This window comes from Gavia stellata, chromosome 1, assembly GCF_030936135.1.
Source record: "Gavia stellata isolate bGavSte3 chromosome 1, bGavSte3.hap2, whole genome shotgun sequence".
Lineage (NCBI taxonomy): Eukaryota > Metazoa > Chordata > Aves > Gaviiformes > Gaviidae > Gavia > Gavia stellata.
This window is the reverse complement of record NC_082594.1, coordinates 60,007,916-60,029,175: the sequence shown is the minus strand read 5'-3', so window position 1 is coordinate 60,029,175 and position 21,260 is coordinate 60,007,916. Positions and strand designations below refer to the sequence as shown.

General features: G+C 37.7%; 1 protein-coding gene across 1 annotated transcript in view; it reads left to right on the top strand.

Annotated features, from left to right (window-relative positions):
• TMTC4 (transmembrane O-mannosyltransferase targeting cadherins 4) overlaps nt 1–21,260 on the top strand; it is a 53,472-nt gene that overhangs the window by 22,745 nt on the left and 9,467 nt on the right. Inside the window, exons 5-10 of the mRNA XM_059817680.1 lie at nt 2,923–3,020; nt 5,174–5,266; nt 10,257–10,418; nt 11,197–11,399; nt 13,084–13,255; nt 13,340–13,471. Coding sequence (XP_059673663.1) covers nt 2,923–3,020; nt 5,174–5,266; nt 10,257–10,418; nt 11,197–11,399; nt 13,084–13,255; nt 13,340–13,471 — 860 coding nt within the window. The remainder of the gene's footprint in view (nt 1–2,922; nt 3,021–5,173; nt 5,267–10,256; nt 10,419–11,196; nt 11,400–13,083; nt 13,256–13,339; nt 13,472–21,260) is intronic.

The window sequence follows — 21,260 nt, the reverse complement described above, 5'->3', positions numbered from 1 at the left end:
CTTAGTTTTGTTTCTTCAGCTTATCCTTTTGTGTCTCTTTTCCTCAGTAGGCATGCAGGCATTTTATTTCAAGCTTCTGGATTCTCATGTGTTTTTCATGATTTCTCAGAGGTAACAGTTGAGGTTACTCTGGCTTGTATAGGACCCGTTGGAGTAAATTTAACCAATCATTGTAATTTAGAACAGATTAACTTCTCTATAAATTCTGTGTCATGTAGTTCACTATTTTTGCTTTCGTTCTTGCTCCCTTTCTGCTCATGTTCTGCTTGCCTGACCTCTTTGTGAAAAACTGAAGCAAAAAAGCCCAGAACACTTCTGTTTTCTTGGCATTGTCCATTTTGTTTCCTGCTGAGTATTGGAATAACTCCTTCCTTGCTGCTCTTCTTCTTACTAATACATCTATGGAATTGTGGGGTTTGTTCTTTACATACATTACCTTTTCTCATTTTGTGATGTGACCTTTCTGAGTTTGTTTCTGTATGAGTGTGCTGCTGTTACACTTGTCCTTGATAACTTGACCTAGTTCCTTTTTTTCCTATTACTTTTACATTTCGAATCATCAAAGCATTTGTGAATCGCCAGCTGGTCTCTTACTATATATACTTCTCACTATTTTCCGTGTTAAGATAGTTTGTATTTGTGTACTGAATACTGCTTCTCTGAGAAGTGCTTAGTTGTCCTGACTTCTTTCCACCAGAATTTCACAGAATCACTAAGGTTGGAAAAGACCTGTAAGATCATCAAGTCCAACCAAATAGTGATTCTGTGAATTTGATTCTGGGAAGAAGAAATCTCTCAGCTGAAAAAAGTATACTTCAGTAAACCCAGTGAAGTCCATTGGCTTTGTTCACTATTCTCCCTTTTACACTTACTAAGAATGACTCATTGTCCTCTTGTGAACACAGTCAATTGCTTTGCCTTCCATCTTCACATTGTCTCAGCTAGTTTATTTCTACATTAAAAAACAAAACAAAACAAAACCCCCTGAATTTCAAGAACTGGCTCAACAGTCTGCTGTATTGCAAAGTCTGAAGAGTTGACGAGCTCCTTCAAGGGGCATGTATTTAGGACAGATTCCTTTTATTCTTAGCAATACTCTTAGAACAAATTTTGAAGCCTCTTCCTTCATGAATTGCAACTCTCAGTTGTTCTTCTATATAATTGATGTGAGCTGGAGTTTCCTTATTGCGTTTTTTTTTTCTAATTGCAATGTTTCTTTACTTTAGTCATTATGTATTTTGTACTTGAATGTTTCGTTTTGGTATTGTTGAGATGTGTATGACTTCCTTTCTTCGGAAGGCTTTAACTTGATAACATCTGCACCTCTGAAGTTAAGTCTTACCTTACCTTACCTTTGAGGAAATAATTTGGAGAGTGGAAAGAGAAGGAACAAACGCCTACTAGGTATTGCAATGATGAATCTTGATCATCTTTATGTTCACTCTGTTGAAGCTTTAAGGCTTAGGTAAGAAAGGAGTGCTAGAAGCAACCTCAAAACCTGTTCTTCCACATATTTTTATGAAAACTTCTGCTCTCTGCCACAAAAGAAGTAGTCTGCTTCAAAATGAGAGAGGAGGCTAATGTCAGCAGATCCTTTTCACACTTGTGGTTATGGTTTGTATCTGACCCAAAAGCATGTGAGCTAGTATACTAGTTTCCCTTTTATAATCAGTGAAGAGAGAGAGCTGCTTCTCTGAAAGGTGGACAACTGCATTTATTTAGGTAACTTAATCCCTAAAGGTGTCGCCTTCTCTCAACCAGTTAGAAAGGAAGCCTAGTATACTAGCTTAGGTGTAGGTGCCTGCTTCTGGTAAAATTCACGTTAATTCTGCCATTTACCCTTTCCATAGATCATTATTGCAGTTCTGTTTAAGTACTGAGGGTCAAACCAGCACTAGTAGTAGGGAAGAATTGCTCTAGAGATCAAGGAAAGTATGAAAGGGATTCAGTCAATGAATGTAGAGTTCAACTTTGTTTTTTCACATGCCAAGTCAAAGATTGATTCTTGTGATGCCTGTAGAGCCCGTGTTGCTTGAATCAAGAAACTGCCTCTGAATGAGTAGAGTGCTTCCCTCTGTTGCTTGCACCTGTGGAGTAGAGGTTGTGACAGATATGTTTTTATGTGAAGTACCCATGTACTGTGTGTGTGATAGTACCTTGGCTGAAGTAGGGCTTATTGTTATATTAATCTCAGAAATGCTTGCTTGTAATACCCAAAATCAGCTACATGGTGCAGTCTTTAAAGACTCTTTCTTTGAGTAGAAGCTGTAGTTACGCTTGATCTCTTAACCCCAGAGTTCCTCACCCTGCTGTAAAACTGCTTCCTGAGTGCAAGAACTAACTGCTTCTCTGCTCAGATGCTGAAATTTTTGAGCTCCGTGGCATTCCATTGCAGTGCTAATGAAATGACATGAGGTACTTGCTAAATGCAGCAGCCCTGGAGAAGCAGCTCATTGTGCCTTTGTAGATTAGACTACAGTTAAAACAGTTTGCATGTGTGACACTTCATGTGTAACCATTAGAAAGAATTTCTTGTTCTTATGGTAGCTTGGAAGAGAGTCACCAGTAACGACAGAGCTCTAGCTAAGGATGATAAATGTGTCTAAATATTGGGAATCAACTTTCACAGGTGATGAATTGTGGAAACTATGTGAAACTTCTGCCATTCTAATTAAAATGTCTAGCAAACAGGGAGATTTCTAATGTCTCCGAGAACAGAAAATGACTGCAATAAAGGGACAAATGCCAGCATATTGCAGGAGGTGCCCTATGCTTTTTAAGTCTGTGTATCCACATCTTGACTGATAGAAAAGATTGTGAGACTAAATGCTGTCTGTTTGTAAAATTCTAATTTTAATTTAGATTTCTAACTTTACCTTTAAATGTATAAACCTAATGTTATGGCATACTTTATTTTGACAGATAAGGAAGGACATAATTTTTCTATATTCTGGGTGCTGGTGAGTGTTATCCTAGGTGCAATAGCCATGCTGTGCAAAGAACAAGGAATTACAATACTGGTAAGAATCCTCTCATTGACTGAATTTTGACCGCAGCATCTGTCAGGTGCAGTTGTAAAGCCTACAAAGATGAATCTTCTCCACAGCTAATCGCATGCACACCTTTTTGTTTTGTTCAGAAAACTAGTTAATGGTGACAAAAAAGCAGTATTCTAGTAGATCTGTCTTGATTGTATCCCTGCCAATCTGTTGGAATTCTTCATTTTATCTTTTGTAAGCAGGTTGCATATATCTGTTAATTTTTTTCAAAATTTAAAAGATTTACAGTATTAGTTTCAATGCATATCACATTCGTTCGCCTTGGTTTTGAATGTGCTTGTCGAGGTAGGAGGTCTACACACCTCTCATTGAAGGCTTATGAACAAAGATATAACTGGAGGAGAGCATTTTTAAAAGCTTCACCCTCTTGCTTTTGTGAAGAGTGTAATTAGAAGTAGGGCTATTGTTTACGCATTTCTAATACTGAGTCTCTTCCTTCTGTCTCTTATTTAAGGATCTGTCTATGCAAACAGATATAGTTACTGTTCATGTTCATTGTGCTTTTGCTTTTTATTACTTCAGTGAAGACATTCTGTTTTGGGTGACCAAATTAGCCACCTGAAATGCTGCATCTGTGATTTTTACCTTTTATATAGTCATATATCTTTATAAATAAATCCAATTTATAGCTTTAGCTGACCTAGATAAAGCAACAGAATCAGAAGAATTCTTTGCAGCAGTGACCCTCTTGGCCTTGCTAGAAGAAAAGGGAGAAGACATTACAGAAAACTTCTTGCTTTAGGACATTTTTGTATAGATGTTTGTAGAGTGATGTATTTTTCAAAGGTGTCTGTAAGGAAAACATAAGGAATTCTCTTAAAACATGGTGTGATTATTTCCTTTAGCGGTATGGAGTAATTATTTGAGCTAGCAGACACAGAATTGTTATTGGATCTGGGTTTTTTATTTGTTTGCTGTTGCATTGCTAGGACGATTATATTTATTGTTGTGCTGAGGGGCATGGGTCAGAGGGATGAAGGGATAAATCACACATTAAAAAGATTGCTTGTAGGCTGAATGTATTTTTCAGCAGGATTCTTGCCTTCCTATCTCCATGCAAGTGAGCCAAAAGCCTTTTAACTGCCAGGTGGCCTTTCTATGTGGAACCACGTCACTCTCTAACCTATCTTCTGTCTTCTCCCTTTGACTGTTAGAAAGAGGCTTGTGGCCTCCCAGTGTACTAACTCTTTGCCTCACCTGGAACTATTTTTACTGTCTTGTTTTCCATTTAGTCTTTAGAACATTGAGGTAATTTCCAAAGTTGTTAGGATATAGGCTAAATAGTCAAGGACTGTCATGGTTGGTGATTGCTGAAACATTGAAGGGAAAATGTTAAAGTTGGATTTTGCTGGTCACCTCAACAGAATTACCCCTGGATACGTTTTGGTTGCTAGCTTGGGGCTAGCTAGTATGTGCAAGTGTAGTCCTGCAAAGCGCTGAATATGCTCTAGTTTTATGTGTACTGGCTGATGTCACACAGAACTTCGTTGTTGGGTTTTTTTTCCCCCCAGCAACTTCCACCGTGTATATTGGTGTAATTGCAAGAAAAGCAAGCCTGATACTTCTGTTAAATCTTCCTGAGCCTTACCTCTGTTAAAGAGTTTTACCTCTGTTAAATCTTCCTGTTTGTTGTGACAATTTATGTACCCTTTAAAAACAGTATTTCTGAAACCTGACAGTCAAAAGATACCATGCTGCACAGCAAAAAATAAGTAAAAGGCTTAAAGAAAATCGACCTTACTGACAGAAGCCTTACGTTTTGACTGCAGCATTTACACTGCAGAACGTTTGGGAAAGAAGACAGAAAGCAAAATGCTGTTGTGACCATGCATATGGGGTCTAGCTTGCCAGTACAATGGTATTCCCTGAAGGGTTATTCCATGTAGCAGGAGAATCCCCATTACAGTAACATGATATTCTACTCATCTGAGCTCAGGTTCTCAATTTACCATTCTGCCATCATTACTACCAACATATCTCTCTACTTGTTTGCAATCAGAATTAAGATGTACAATAACTCACGGTAGAAGTGGAATTTAAGATGTATTTAAAAAAAGAAATACTTGTGGTTACCTGCTCTATCTTACACTCTTATTTTTCTCTTGGTTGCTTAGGGTTTGAATGCCGTGTTTGATGCACTGGTGATTAACAAGCTAAATGTTTTGGAGCTTATTCAAAAGTTACTACATAAGGACAAGTCATTGGAGGTGAGTCCTCAGAGGTTTTGTTCATTCTGGCCACTCAGACAGTCCTGTACTAAAAGACAAAGATACAACTTCTGACAGTTTTGCTGTAGTTGAGAATTAAAAAAAAAAATAGAGGTATTTTCAGTCAGCCTAGTAAGGCAATGTACGATGACATCTTTGCAGCAATATGAGTAGTAATGGGATAGCATTAGAATTGCATTGGATAGTGAAATCCGTTCCACACTTCTTTCAACAGTATGTTAAAAATATGGTGTGGAAGAGCTGACTGCTTGATGCAACAAGTTCTCCAGGGTCAGTAGCTGTACACCTGAAACAGTTGTTTAACACAGTTTGGTAAGAGTAAAGAAAGAGATATTTATTCAGATTCTCACATGAGATAGTTAGATGTTTGAAAAAGTACATTAAAAAAAAAAAGTCTACTTTGCCAATCCCACTGAAGTATTACACTGTTTTTTTTCAGAATACAAATTACCAAACAGGAGACAGTTCCTAGTAGCTTGGGAGTTTAAAAGAAAAAATATGTAAGCACTGATAGTCGCTAAGGATCGAATTTCTGACTTTGTTGATATCACTTTTTCTAGTATTGGCTCCAGTGGAATCTGGCACCTAGTATTTGCACTGGCAAGCAAATCACAGAAACAATCAGCCTCAAGTGAATGATTGGTAGCAGCCAAATAGACCAACAGCGTACTAGAACATCACTGCTGTTCAACAGCTAAATCATTTGCCTCTCTCATCCAAGGTTCAGCAAGGCAAAGGAATATTCATTGTACTTTGCATCAATCAGTGGTTTCACTGCAGAGAAGTCTTGCTCATGTTTCTGAGTGGCAGAAGTCCTATGAGGCTTTTAAATTCCTTTGCAAAGAGTTAAGTGAGGAGCTTCAGGGGGAAATCAGTGAAAGTGGAATCTCTAGGACTGAAACAGCAGATTTAACCAAAAACAGCTGAGTGAGGGGTGCAGGAGTATTTCAGGCAGCAAATAGGAATGCTGGAGAATTTTGCCGTGTAATGAGAGTAATGTCAACTAGTATATGACAAGGAAAGGGTCTAGAGCTGTAGGGGACTAAAGCAGAGCCAGTTCAGAATTAAAGTGATGGAAATAAAAGGTAATAAGGAGGACCCTGGGAATACATGGCCAGTTAGCCTCACATCAGTGCCTGGTAAGATCATGGAACAGATCCTCCTGGAAGTTATGTCAAGACATATGAAAGACAGGGAGGTGATTAGAGACAGCCAACATGGCTTCACTAAGGACAGATCGTGCCTGACTAATCTAGTGGCCTTCTACAACGGAGTGACTGCATCAGTGTACAAGAGAAGAGCTGCTGATGTCATCTCCCTAGATTTCTGTGAGGCCTTTGATATGGTCCCCCACAACATTTTTGCTGCTAAAATAGAGAGATACGGGTTTGACTGATGGCCTGTTAGATGGATAAGAAATTGGCTAGATGTCTGCATCCAAAGAATTACAGTCAGTGGCTCAATGTCCAAGTGAAAACCGTAATGAGTGGTGTCCTCAAGCGTCCATGCTCGGACTAATACTATTTAATAACTTCATCAATGACATAGATAGTGGAATTGAGTGCACCCTCAGCAAGTTTGCAGATGAAACCAGGCTGAGTAGTGCAGTAGAGGGAAGGGATGCCATCCAGAGGGACCTTGGCAAGCTTGAGAAGTGGGCCCATGTGAACCTCATGAAGTTCAACAAGGCCAAGTGCAAGGTCCTGCACATGGGTCGCGGTAATCCCCAGTATCAGTACAGACTGGGGGATGAAGGGATTGAGAGCAGCCCTGCCAAGAAGGACTTGGGGATACTGGTGGATGAAAAATTGGATATGAGCCTGCAATGTGTGCTTGCAGCCCAGAAACTCAACTGTATCCTGGGCCGCATAAAAAGAAAGCGTGGCCGGCAGGTCAAGGGAGGTCATTCTGCCCCTCTACTCCACTCTTGTGAGACCCCACCTGGAGTACTGCATCCAGCTCTGGGGTAGATGGAAGACATGGACCTGTTAGAGCGGGTCCAGAGGAGGGCAACGAAATGGTCAGAGGGCTGGAGCACCTCTCCTATGAAGAAAGGCTGAGAGAGTTGGGGTTGTTTAGCCTGGAGAAGAGAAGGCTTCGGGAACACTTTATTGTGGCCTTTCAATATATAAAAGGGGCTTATAAGAAAGATGGAGAGAGACTTTTTACCAGGGCCTGTAGTGACAGGACAAGGGGCAATGGTTTTAAACTGGAAGAGGGTATATTTACATTGAACAGAATAGAATATTTTCAGTTGGAAGGGACCTACAATGATCATTTAGTCCAACTGTCTAAGCACTTCAGGGCTGACTAAAAGTTAAAGCATATTATTGAGAGCATTGTCCAAATGCCTCTTAAACATTGACAGGCTTGGGGCACCGACCAGCTCTCTAGGAAGCCTGTTCCAGTGTTTGACCGGTAATAAATTCTTTACAATGAGGGTGGTGAGACACTGGAACAAGTTGCACAGGGAAGTTGTGGATGCTTGTCATTGGAAGTCTTCAAGGTTGGATGGGGCTTTGAGCAACCTGATCTAGTGAAAGATGTTCCTGTCCATGGCAGGGGGGGTTGGACTAGATGATGTTTAAAGGTCCCTTCCAACCCAAACCATTCTGTGAAATGTGTCAGAGTCAAGCCTTTTTGCAGGATTACTCCTTAAGCATGAAGACCTCGAAGCGTTATGCTTTCATTTCGTGGCTTTTAAACAGTTCTGTCTGGGTGAAGAAAACATTAAGTGTGCCTTTTTCTTTTTTTAATAGAAGTAATTAATTTTAGTTCCTGCCACCTACAAAAATCTGTTCTGCTCTTTTCATGGAAGTGTATCTGAGATGGTTTTGGTTTGGTTTGGTTTGTTGAAAGGCAGATCTTAAATTCTCTTACTTGCAGATTTTTTTTCTTCTCAATTGAGACAGGTTTCAGTTTCATGCCAGGTTTCAGTTAACTCAAAATCAAAGATGATACAATAACGCTTCTTCCACTTTTAAATTTCTATCTATTAAGAGATTTTGTGGCGATTTGTGAAATCTGGCCTTTAGGAAGCTGCATGTACTGTTAAATGAAATGAAGCCTGGGATAAGAGGTTTTGTGTAGTTACTCTGTCATAAGTCAGTTATAAATTGTCACTATATGGTTTTCTTTCATAGCACAATTCTTTTCCAAAAACAGTTTTCAGGAATGGTTTTCCTATAATCCTCATTGTAGTGACTTTTATTACTGAAATGTCTGTTGGAAGTAGCCATTTGAGCACAAAGGCTAATTTATGTAAAATCAACATTACAAGCTTCTTTATCCTTAGGCATTCAGCTAAATATTTTATGATGACTCCATTGTCAACTGCAAATACTAAAAACCCATCTGAATATTGTTTTTAAACTTAACTTTTCCATCATTTTAGAGAATAAATATCTTCAGCCAGGGCACTGTTGGATGTCTGTCTGTCTTTGGGCAGTAAGCCTGCTTTTTTTTTAGTATTCAGAAATAACTAATATTGATCTCCTAAATAATTACGGGGTCCTTGCTAATCAGCATATTGCAACAATAGGTAATAATAATCAGTGTGTCAGCTACCATGGAAGACATAGAACCGATCATGTATAACTATCAGGTAGGTTTTTGAAGGTAGTAGAAGCATATCAGACTAAGGGAGGAAGGTAGAAATAAAGGAAAGCTAATACTGGAGATTATATAACCATATTTTTTAGAATCCAGTCAACTCTTCCACGTAAAAATCCATAGTTTACTGACACTTTAATCTTCAGATGTGTAGAATGGAAAGAGAAGTGGCCCAAATGATCTCTCATTTCAGAGAAACACTCATCTTCTGTCTTCGGCTTCTCTAATGACTTGTTGAGGCTGCGTAGAATAATTTCAGCCATCAGATTTCAGAGAGCTCTAAAGCAGCCCTGCAGCACTGTAATATAGGGGGCCAGAGAGAATCTATGATGTCCTTAATTTCCTATCTGAGTACCATTTGCTGCCTGGGTAGGGTGTTGGAAGTATGGATTTGCATCTCAAAGCTGTGACAGGGATATCGTTATAGTTACTGATGCTTCTGTTTCCAGTCTCTGCTAGTGAAGCTTGAAGAGCCTCTACAGTATACAGTGTTTTTCTTTTCATTTATGAAACTTACGTGTAGTTGGAGAAAATGTGTTATACTTCATGGAAGGAAAAATGGAAAAGTCTGTCAAATATAGTTTCTGTGACATCTCTTCTCTGTTTTATGTGAATTGCCTTCTTCAGACCCCAAAGTATATATTATAAAATATGTGATGTAAATCAACTGAGTTAATGTAGATAAAACACAAGTTTTTTGTAGATCTTGGGTAATTTTAGCCTAAATGAAGTGATTTGGGTGCCTGGCTGTTGTTAGCTTTTTTTATCATGTTAGCAATTGTGAAAATTTTAATTCCGTTTCTAATTCCTCCCAGTTTCTAACTGTGCAGTTTTCTTGTTGTATGCATGTAATTTTACCTCTAAAGAGACCTAAGTGAACAAAAACTTCCCATGATAAGCAGTCAAGTGGATATAGCTATTTAAAACAAAGTTCACAACATAACTATCCTCCATTTTAAAAAGAAAAGATAGATCGACTTAATATGCCGTATACTAAAGGCTGTATTCTGCTCAAATTCCCTACCAGAAATTGCTGTGTAAAATTACATCAGCTATAGAGTTAGTGAGGATTCGTAGAAGAGAGGCTTCTTGAATAAAAAAGTTTTATTTTCTGATTGAGAAGGAAATGAAAATGTTTGCAAAAAATATTTTGCAATTAGACAATGAAAGCATAGTAAAGTTTGGGAGCTTTCTAGTAACTGCAAAAATAATAAAAATGTCAACTCTAATAGCAAAAATGCACAGGAATAGCCTCTTCTTTTTGAGATAACGGTGAAAAGGATGTGAATGTAGTGGGGAAGAGAACAAAATAATGTTTTTCATAAGAGCTGTTTTTTTCTTTCTTTCTTTCCTGTAGAAAGCTGGGCTGTTAAGAAAGGGGCTGCTGTTCAGGATAACTCTTCTGATGTCTGGAGGGGCCAGTATACTTTATATACGCTGGAGGATTATGGGCACAGGACCACCGGCTTTCACGGAAGTAGACAACCCAGCTTCATTTGCAGACAGTCTGTTCGTGAGAGTAAGTTATGAAGTTGTTTTTTTCTGGCCAGCTCACAACATTTGTCTTTGTCATCAAATTGATTTTTTTTTTTTTTTCTGTGCTTCAAAGAAACAATAAAGTAGGCAGTCTTTATGTTTCAAGAAGTGTGATGAGTCACCTTCACTTGTGCTGCTGTGATGATTTTCTGCAATTTTTTAAAATAGTATACCTTGTATATTCTTTGCATTCAATTTAGCATGCACTGCACACATTGAAGTACCTTTCTATTTACTCACTATTTTTTCCATGCATACAAGGGTATAGCTTTTGCTGGGTTTCATCCCTTTTCCACATACTGTGTTTGACTTTTCATCTCTTCTTTCACAATGGAAGAAAATAGCATAAAGTTCTGGCCTGGGGCATTTGGAGTATGTCTTGGCTTTATATCTCTGAGTGCATTAAGGCTCTTTCTGGAGATGGAGAATGAAGAGCGAAGACAGTGGGCGCTGTCTTTTGACATTTTCTCCTATTGTAGGAGATTATTCTTTTTACATGTGGATATTTGTTAGACAGCACAGACTTGCATTTCCCTGCTCTGAATAGGAGAACCACCTAGCTATGTTTAAAAAAAAAAATAAAAATTAATTTCACAGCTGTAAAATAAATGGATATGTAACTAGTTGTAGTCTAACAGTATTTAAGGCCTCTTTAAGATATATTTTGTGATAAAGGAAATGATAGCAGAGAGAAGAACTAAAGTTGCCCCCCCACTTAAGTTTAGTATCAAATAAATGTTTGTTTTCTTTTTGACTGACAGGCTATAAACTATAATTACTACTATTCGTTGAATGCTTGGTTGCTGTTGTGTCCCTGGTGGCTGTGTTTTGATTGGTCAATGGGATGCATACCCCTCATTAAATCCTTCAGCGACTGGAGGATAATTGCACTAGCAGCACTTTGGTTCTGCCTAATTGGTCTGATATGCCAAGCTCTGTGCTCAGAAGACAGCCATAAGAGAAGGTAAGAGACAGGGATGAATTTTAAATGCCTGGCCAACTTGAGTGCAGTATTATTTTGTTAAATCCACTACTGATAATTTTAACAATCCAGTGGAACCAGTGTCTAGCAAATGCAGTTCAAATAAATATTTATAGCTGTCATTACAGTTTTATCCCAATTTGGGCCCATCACTGTATACTGACTAGTGGGAAACAGAGTTGGAGGAGGAGGTATGGATGGCTGCTTTATTTTTCTCCTGAAATGGCATTTTGAGATCCTTAACACTGTAGGTGGTAAAAACTAAACTGTGCTCAGAACAGAGTAGGAATTGATGTATGTTGTTGCCCCTGCTTCTTACAAGTCATCATCTCCTTTAATCTTCTCCTAATAATGAAAGAGAGAGGAGATGTGCCTTGAAAGGAGGTAGAAATGCTGGCCATGGCCATACAACTAAAAAATAAAATTGTGACCCATAGTATCTACTGAGGAAACAACTTGCACTTTACCCAAAAGAACTAAAAAAATTTATTGTTAACTATTCTGTCTCACTAAGGGCTTCTGTTTAACTTTTCGGAGTCTGTTCCCATGGATTTTATATATAATCAATTTCTCAGTTCTTTAAAATTTTTCAACAGCTCAATCACAACAAGGTCATTTTGGTGTTCAGAGTGCTGAATATGTTATTTTCCTTTTCTGTGGTATGCTGTAATTTCATCTCTTCCCCCTCATCCCCTCAAATGTTAACATGCCACCTGCCTTCCTTTCCACTGTTCCCATACTCATTTGCACAGATAAAATCATTTTGGAGAGGGGTGGAATTCTTGCTACAAGCGATGTCATACTTTCTAGTAAAAACACACTAAAGCTATATTGCTGAACAGTTTTTTAGTAAAAAGTAAAGACAAAAAGTATAGTGAAGGCCTAGGACTCTTGGGGATGAGAAAAGAGTAAGAGGACACCTCTACATTACAGTATAGAGATTTATTTGTAATGTATTAGAGTAGAAAACTACCATGCCTGTGGCCTTTATAACAAACACCTGACACAGACCTGGGATTCATATTCCTTTATGTCAGCTCTGTAAAAGCAAGGTACCTAGTCTCAGTTGTCTAAGCTCTGTATAGTCCAGTTACCTACTGAGGATTACTCATCCTAACATAGATACCTAAACCAAGGAAGACAAACTGCCCTCGAGAAGTGCCTCTCCCTGCTGACTGTAGAAAGAGTGTAGATGACTAACTTTCAGGTGGTTAAGCACAATGGACTCTACTACTGATGTATTAGGAAAGAACATGCTCTCTCAGTAGGACTTGTACCTAAGTTTATCCTTTAAGTGACCTGTATTTTTCCCCTGTTACTGACTTACTAGTTCCAAAAATAGACAGGTAGCTTTTACCATTACTTTTCCTGCCTGTGTATTTTAAATAGGAATTATGTAATTAATGTGTAATGGGGCTATTTTCTGGCTTGGAAGCATAAACATTGCTTTTCTGGGAATTATAGCTAGGATTTATAAAGTGCCTGATGGAATGAAGTGTCAAAACCTCACTGAAACTTAATTTGATTTTGTTATGTAGCTCCCAAAGGCTGCTTTGAATGCCCAGTTCCATATGCACATCCTTCTACAATGTTTAAAGTTTGTAAGTGGAAAAGGTACTTCTATTAAGATTTGTGGTTAATTTGAGAATCTGTTTCTTATTTGCAGAATTCTTACGCTGGGACTTGGATTTCTTATTATCCCTTTTCTTCCTGCAAGTAACCTGTTCTTCCGAGTAGGATTTGTTATTGCGGAGAGAGTCATCTACCTCCCCAGTATGGGATATTGTATTCTGTTTACATATGGATTTAGTCTCTTGAGTAAGCAAGCCAAGAAAAAGGTACTATCAAAACAGACAGTGAAGTTGATGATGAAGTGCTTCAATTGAATGGTTTGTTTCTTAACTTGTCTCTCTTTCCTTAAGAAAATTCTTGCTGTGGCAGTACTTGGAATCTTGTTGATAAATGTTATGCGCTGTGCACTCCGCAGCAGTCAGTGGAGGTCAGAAGAACAGCTTTTTAGGAGTGCACTGTCTGTGTGCCCTCTGAATGCAAAAGTAAGTAATTCATGTGGACTTTTAATCTTTTTTTTTTTTTAAAGTGTTTTGAAATTTGGGATAGAGGAGGTGTTATGCATAGTTAATATATTGTGGTACAGTGTTGTTCACAGTCTTGCTTGGTGCAAGGATATGACACTGACATGTCAGACACCTAAATTACAGTGGTAGCATAGTCAAAATACCAGACAATGGAAATTACAATATTGTAATTCAGAACTTGGGGGTGGGAGTGGGGAGGGGAGGGAGAAGGGGGAATACACTTCAGGAAGGGCATCCAGTCAAATTGGATGTACTGCTAATAAAATCTGCTAAAACCATTGTGCATATAATTGCAAGTTATTACAATAAAATATCGAAAAGAAAGTAAGTTGTAGCAATGTATTCACCTGAATAATGCCTATGCTGTGTTTTTAGAATCATTTTTGTGTAGCTTCCAGTGGTATATATAGCCAACACAACTAAGGGACAAAGCAGCATATCATCAGTGTAACTGCAGGATCTGGGGGTAAAATCTTTGCTCCCACTTCTGCTCTTTTACAGCAGCTGAATGGGCTAGAGTCTTCAGACATGGGCACTGAGGTTAACAGCAAGATTCCCTGCAAGACTTAGCAAGGGAACAAGTAAGAGGGTGGGACTGGATAGGATGTTTCACTGAGCTGAACATCAGTGTTTGGCATAGTAGACTGAATGTAGCCTGCCAGTAGAGGTGACCTCCACAGCAGTCCTTTGATAGCTGAGAATGGGATCTGTTGGAGCATACCACAGAGCCCTGATGTCTGAATTTTAGCAGAGACTCTCTTTGAAGAGCCTAGGAATAGGAATGCACAGCTTGTCAATAAAAATACATTGATGTTTTAAAAGATTAGATTACAAAAGTCTGGAGTGGTATCTAGACAATACAGATCAAGGCACAGAGTTTAAAAAGGAACCTGTGAACGCTTGACTTTACAAAGAGAATGATAAACTTAGCATCTACTGGAATACAAATATGCAGCAGTGAGCTGTAAAAAGCATTTATGGCCAATATTTACAACATGGTGGTGTCTTTCAATAATCTCCGATTTCAAGACATAGGAAAAGAGCCGTTGTATTTTATTGTGTGGCAGTGGTAGGCAACCATCTTCTTTTTAATGATTACCTCGGTATACCTTGTCTTCTGGATGACAAGCACATACTATAAATGGAGCAAATGCAATCTGTTTCTTTGTGTGTAACTCTGTCCATCTGCCATGGTAAGAGGGCTTTAGACAGATCCACACTCTTTGCCTTGTGCTCCAAGCTCCTTGGACGCAAGCCATGTCTGGCTGGGAAGCTGTGTAGCTGTGTTCACACAGTGCTGTGCTTGAGCCGATAAGCTGTGTGCAAGCTACTGAACTAATGCAGCTGGTTCAAAGCCAATGAGTGTACAGGGAAAATAAGCTTGTGTTTCTCAACATTTGGCCATGTAGACATGCCTGAGCTGTATTGCTGCTAGTGACAGCTTGCACACGTGGAATGTGTGGTGATGTGAACAGGGAGGGTTTTGTAGGCTCACATTCCAATTTTGCTGAAGGAATAACTTTGAAATCACAGTAGTAGGGTGCTTTTCTAGGCAACAGCATTAGAGGGTCCATGTGTGAGAGCCAATTTCTTATTTTCTTTATGGACTCAGCTATATTTATTCAATTTTGACAAAGGTAAATGTAAAAATTGGAACAAGGTTCTGTTCTGATCTTATGTTGTTGTCTTGAAATTGCAGACTTCCTTTAAAAATGACTCCACGGGACTTTCAGTGGCCCATTTATTTCAGTGGGAGGCTGATGCAGACCGAAAGGTGGAATGCAGATAATAGCTTTTTCTTCTTGTTCTTGGAACATCTTTAATATGTGTAACGTGGTCATGCTTTGCTTCCTTTATGTAGCAGGGTCCCAGAACCTCCAGGTGTCTCCCAACTAGCCACAAAAGCTGCAGCTCCTAGTTCATGTTTTTGTGGTACAGTTCTTTTCAATTCCAGATTGTCTGTATGTGAGCAGTGTAGTGTAAACTTACCTTGATTCTAAGTAGCAAGTAGTTACAGCAGTGCCGTCTCTAACTTCAAGGCTCATCTTCCTTAAACATCTCTTTAGATAGAGGTGTGGAAACTGCATTAAATCAGATTGTCTGGAATAGTAGAGAACCTATGCCCTTGAGTGATGGATGCATGTGGCTCAAGAGGATGAAATTTAGGAACAACTTTGATAAATGTGGCCCAGTGATTTTAAAATTCGTTGGAAATAGTCAGGTGCCATAATGAAATTACAAAGATTTTTAACTTAAAAAAAAAGTTCACAATACAGATTTTTAAATGTTTTAAATATTTTAAATGTTATTTATTTAAAATATTTTAAATATATATATATTTTTGTTTTGTTTAAAGAGAGAGAAAGAAGCACGTTACAGATCTTGATTAAACATGTCCAGGAGTATGTCACACGTTTGAACTTGCATGGTCCTGCACTTAAGTTGGTTTCAAAGGTTGTTAGACTGAAACAGTATACATTTTGAATACATTTGGCAGTATTTTTCTTAGCTGAACAGAAGGTGCCTGTGTATTGATTCCATTTCCTCTTACCACCTTTTTTGATACTGTATAGATTGACTTAATTCCTGGAGCTCAGTGGTGATATACACTAGTGTGAGTTAGAACCAGGCCTGTGTTATTTCTACTAAAGCAAATTTTGTGAACAGTTATGGATACTGTTTTCTCCCGATATGTTGATTATATGTTACAAGTAGTTTATAAATTCTGAATTTTTCAATGTACTGACTTAAAAGGTTCACTGGATCCAATTTGGCATCTTTTCATTTGATGTCATTATGTTGCAAGTTAATCCTGGAGTGCTTTGTTGAAGTACTGGAGTATCTAATCACAGGCTATGATAGAGGCATAACTACTGTTTCACCATATCAGCCTACTGGCTTGGATTTATCTCCTTAGCTTTAGACATCTACATCTGAGCGAGTCAGCCAGGCGCCCTTAATAACTGGGGAGAAGAAGCTGTCCCTTTTAGTATGTGGTTCATCATCACCTTGGACTAAATGACTGACATAGGCCAGAAGCCCTGAACCCTAGATCTGTGCATTTCTCTCCACTGATGATAAAAGAATTCCTGACAACTACAGCAGATGTGGATACATAAGGTTATGTGAGATTTTGCCCGTGCCCTACTGGTGTTCGCTATTTCTAGACGTTGCTGTATTACTCCTCAACTTCTGAGGTCATTACACATTGTTTCTTTTAATTTTAAAGATCATTCCCAAAAATGCTTATCTTACTACCTTTTTTTACCATGTGATAAGTTACTGTTGGAAGTGCCAAGTGACTTTTTCTCAGCTTTTAGCAAAGCCATTACAGTTTTTAAGAATCCAGAGATGGCTTTTATTTCTGGATGACTTCCTCTAATTGATTGTCTGAAATAAAATTTGCAATTGTATTGTTAAATACATGGGAAATAGCCAGCATTTTTCTTTTCCTAGATTTGAAATAACTGAATTTAAATGACTGTAAATTGTTAACATTCTGTATGTAATCTGTACAGTATGCCTTGACATACTAAGGGTAGTAACTTTGTACTTGATGCTTTATGCAAACTGTAATTATTATAGATAAGTTTGTCAAAGGCAAGCTATGCTAATACTGAAAATGTACAACAGAGTTTGTGAGATTACTTTCGTATACTTTCTTAAAAGGTCTTGTAAAACCTGCCTGTAACAGAATAAGATGTACTGCTATTTAAGGATTTATGAAGCTGATCTAGAGAGCATTTCCATTAGATACTGAGAATTCTTTTCTATGCTATATATTAAAAGGGGATTATCTTCTGCAGAATTTACCTTAAGTGCTGTGGACTATGTTTATAGGAGCTATCTGCAGTGTTTTGCCACACAGATACCGTTTTAGATGTCAATTTTTTTGTATATAAGCACAGTCATGTGCTTTAGACAACATTTGCTGCACAAACCAAATGTGAAGATCAAAAAGGCTTTGTTGTATTATTATTTAGAAAACAGAATTTCAGTAGTAGAGGGAAGAGAAGAGTGTTTGATGAAAGAAGCTGGCATTGAACAGACGCATCTGCATGTTTCTGTAGAAATTTAGACATCTGTGTTTTGCTTCCATCCTTCTCAGCAAATGTTCACATTTGCTGAAAAGGTGATTATAAGCCACTAGGAAGAGAGAATAAAATAGTTGATAATAGTAGCTCCAACTGAGGGGGTGTACCTCCTAGGAGATGATACTACATTTCAATTTCTTCCTACACTGCTTTGAGGAATAAAAGCCAAAAAATCAGTTTGACAGTAATTTTGTTTTTGTACGCGGAAATATAAGGTTTTTTCCTCTTCCTCATTTAAACACTTAAATAAGAATTCAAGCACTGTGTGTGTCTAACATAGAATAATATACAGTGCTTTTGCTTTTTTATACTGGCTTCTTAGTCTGATTGAGGTATTGTGAACAAACACATAGAACCAATTCTTTGGCTAGGGTATGGTGCCATGGTTATGTTAACTTTAAACAACGCGTGCCTGTTGACATCAACTAGGTTCTATCCTAGGGTATTTTTACCTAATTGCCCTGATTTCAGAGAATACTGTGGTGCATCCCTTATGCATTCCTGAGAAATGCTGCTTTTAAAGCTATTACTGTAAAGTAATTACCTGTTTAAGATTGATAAAGGAGCATGTGGGCATAATGTGTAATACATCATTTCCAGTTAATATCTATCTTTAATCATTTAATAATTAAATGCCATGTCTGCTGTTAAATGTTTAACCAGGAAAGGAAAATCCTCTCTCCCAGGTTGGCATGCACAGTATCTGTCAAAGGCAGAAGAACCGCATCCCTAGAGATTAAATTTAAAACATCACACTGGCCCCTCATTTTTAAAAGCCAGATTCTTCCCACGCATTGGTATACAGAAAGGGCTTGTGTCCCCATGTTGTGCGGATAGGGATCATAGGAGAAGTCAAGGAAAGCTACAGCCTTGTGCTTAGCAGAGGGCAGATAGTTATTGTAGGCCTGGTTTGGGGGAGTAGAGCTAAAGGCTGATCTTGGCATCTCTCTGTCATGGTCAGTGAAGTGAGAGACATGGCTGTATGGCAAAAGTGACCTGCACCCCTCAAACGACTGTGTGTGTCTGGAAACCCTTTGCTGACTGTTCTTAAGAGCAGGATATTACTGCGTATTATAATCTATTGTAAAGCTTGTTTTGTCACTGAATATTTGTGGTAGGCTGAGGGGTTCTTTTGGTATGTTCATTTTAGTTTTTCTTCCTTTCTTCTCTGTCACCACCATATTAAGAGGAACTAAGGGTACAATTTCACTTGAAGAGAAAGTAGGAAACCAACATACAACAAGGAACTCTTCGTTTTCAGGAGTACTGTATAGAAATATTGTTTCCTTTCACACAGAAGCTATTTCTGAGGACAGAGAAATACACCATCAAAAATGCTAATAGTTTATTTAAATAGTTTTGCTATCAGTTTTAATAGACTATAGTACATCTTTTTAGTTCAGTTGACAAAATGTACATGTACACTTAATATTTCATTTGATGTTTTGACTTGAGAGAATTGATCTCTCTCAGGTTTCTGCAGTCTGCACAATTATGTTTACATGAGAAAATTTTTTTTTCTGCTGCTGTTTTTGATGTGGAACTTCTTAATATCTATTTCTATGTTTTTTAAAACTGAGAAAAATGGAATTGGACAGTGAAATGCTGACTGTTTCCTAATATAAAACATCTGACATGTGAAAGACTGAGTGGTTGGTGTATATAAAGTTTTTTCTCATATGCTCTGTCCCCTGTCTTTAATCAAATGTCTTCTTTCAGTAATGCTTATGACTTTTAAAAAATGTAAAAAAAACCCAAAAAAACTTAAAGACTTTTGTAAAACTTCTTGAAGAAAGAAATTTGAATCAGGTTAATGTAATCTTGTTTGCTGATATTGAAATGTGAAGTCATGTATTTTAAGGGCTCATATACATTACTGAGTGAAATCTTTCCTTATTCTTTCTGTTTTGCCACCATTTATCTTTTACCTGGAAACACAGCAAAGTTTAATAACCTAATTTGCTCTCAATAAATTTTGAGTCTGTAAACTTCAGCATATATAATCAGAGCAATCCAGTTTGGTAAGAATGTTATCATACTGTGCTGAGAAATTTCTGGAAGAGATATACAAATAGTATTCAGTCCTAAGAAACATTTTTCAGGGGGTATCATTTTACTGTAATGACTCCTGGGAAAACAATGTTGTTCTGGGTTTTGGGGTTTTTTTTACACCACCAACTGATCTTTATGAATGGCAGTGTCTTGATATCTATGTACCATTTCATTGCTTCTTTGGCATGGACCTTGTCATTTTATGAATGTACAAAAGAATTGCCTGGATCTTTTTTTTTTTTTTTGGAAGCTGTGCTAGAACTGCTTTTATGGGATGCTGAATTTGTGTGCTATTTTCTATCTTACAGCCTGAGGAGCTGCTTCTGCGTATGCTTAGTAAGCTTTATAGCATCTTTGCTGTCTGTAAAACCAGTGAAACTACTTTTTCACTCATTCTAGAAAGCATGGAAAATGTTCTTAATTTTATTTGTTGATGGTATGCTACTGCATAGTCACAAGTCATGTAGAGATGGAATTCAACAATTAAATACCATAACAATTAGGTTCAAATATAATTGTGTGTGCTGGATCAATAGGTCCCAGGTATTGTGCCAAATACAATGAGGATTTATCCTTTGATGGACACATGAGATAAAATCCTTTTTTGAATGTAAAGGTGAATTAGAGTTATCTAAATGCATTACAAACCTATCTTTTTGTACTTCAATCTGAAGTAATTCCTGCACAGGAATTAAATTAGATTTTCAAAGTATGGAAGAAATTACAGTGTGTGTTTGTTTTAGACGAAGTGTATACAATTTGATTTCAAAGAGTAAGGTAATTTAAATAATGAGTTCTGATCTAGTTGCTGAGAAGTCTGTTTTCAGGAGTCAGTACTTTTCCGTTATTTCTAAACTTGAGTCTTCCTTTGACCAGGTAATGTAATCTTCTGGGATTTGTCTTAAAGTAGGATTTGAGATGTCTTCCAACTCAGATTTGTCCTGAAATATATTCATTCCTATCTAGCCATAAGTTCAGATAATGCGTTGTCTTCCCTGTAGCCGTATCTCAAAGCTCTAGATCCTTCCTTCATTCTCCACCTTTTAACAGGCAATGTCTCCAACATGTTGCCACACACATTATTTTAATTTCAGAAATGCCGTTTGATGCATTTTTACCCTAAGACAATAATAGTGTGTGTGTGTTGATTTTTGTGTGTTTGTTTTTGAAGTATGGAGCTTAGTTTTTCTGTTAATGTTGAGTTTCTTCTGGTTTATGCTATAGTGAAAGTAAAGTTTAATCAACACTTACATTGCTGTAGTGTTTCTTCTGCTATGGTGGATTTGATTGAGTCAGACTTTCTATTACTCATTTGACAAATAAACGGAATGAAGAGCAGGAGGTTTCCATATAAAGACTCTTTTGGAAAGTGTGGTAACCTCATTTATAATGTCAGGTAGTGAATAATCTTTCTTCAATAGCTGGAATAGGTAAGCTGATTTATTAATTTATTCCTCAGATTTTGTCTTGCTGTCTTCATTGTATGTATTGTCCAATCTTAAGTATCCACCTACAACAAAAGCCAGCAGTGAATGATGCAAGCACTGACTGCATGTGTTTGGAATAAGATTTTTTAACAACTTGGCTCCACGAAGTATCTG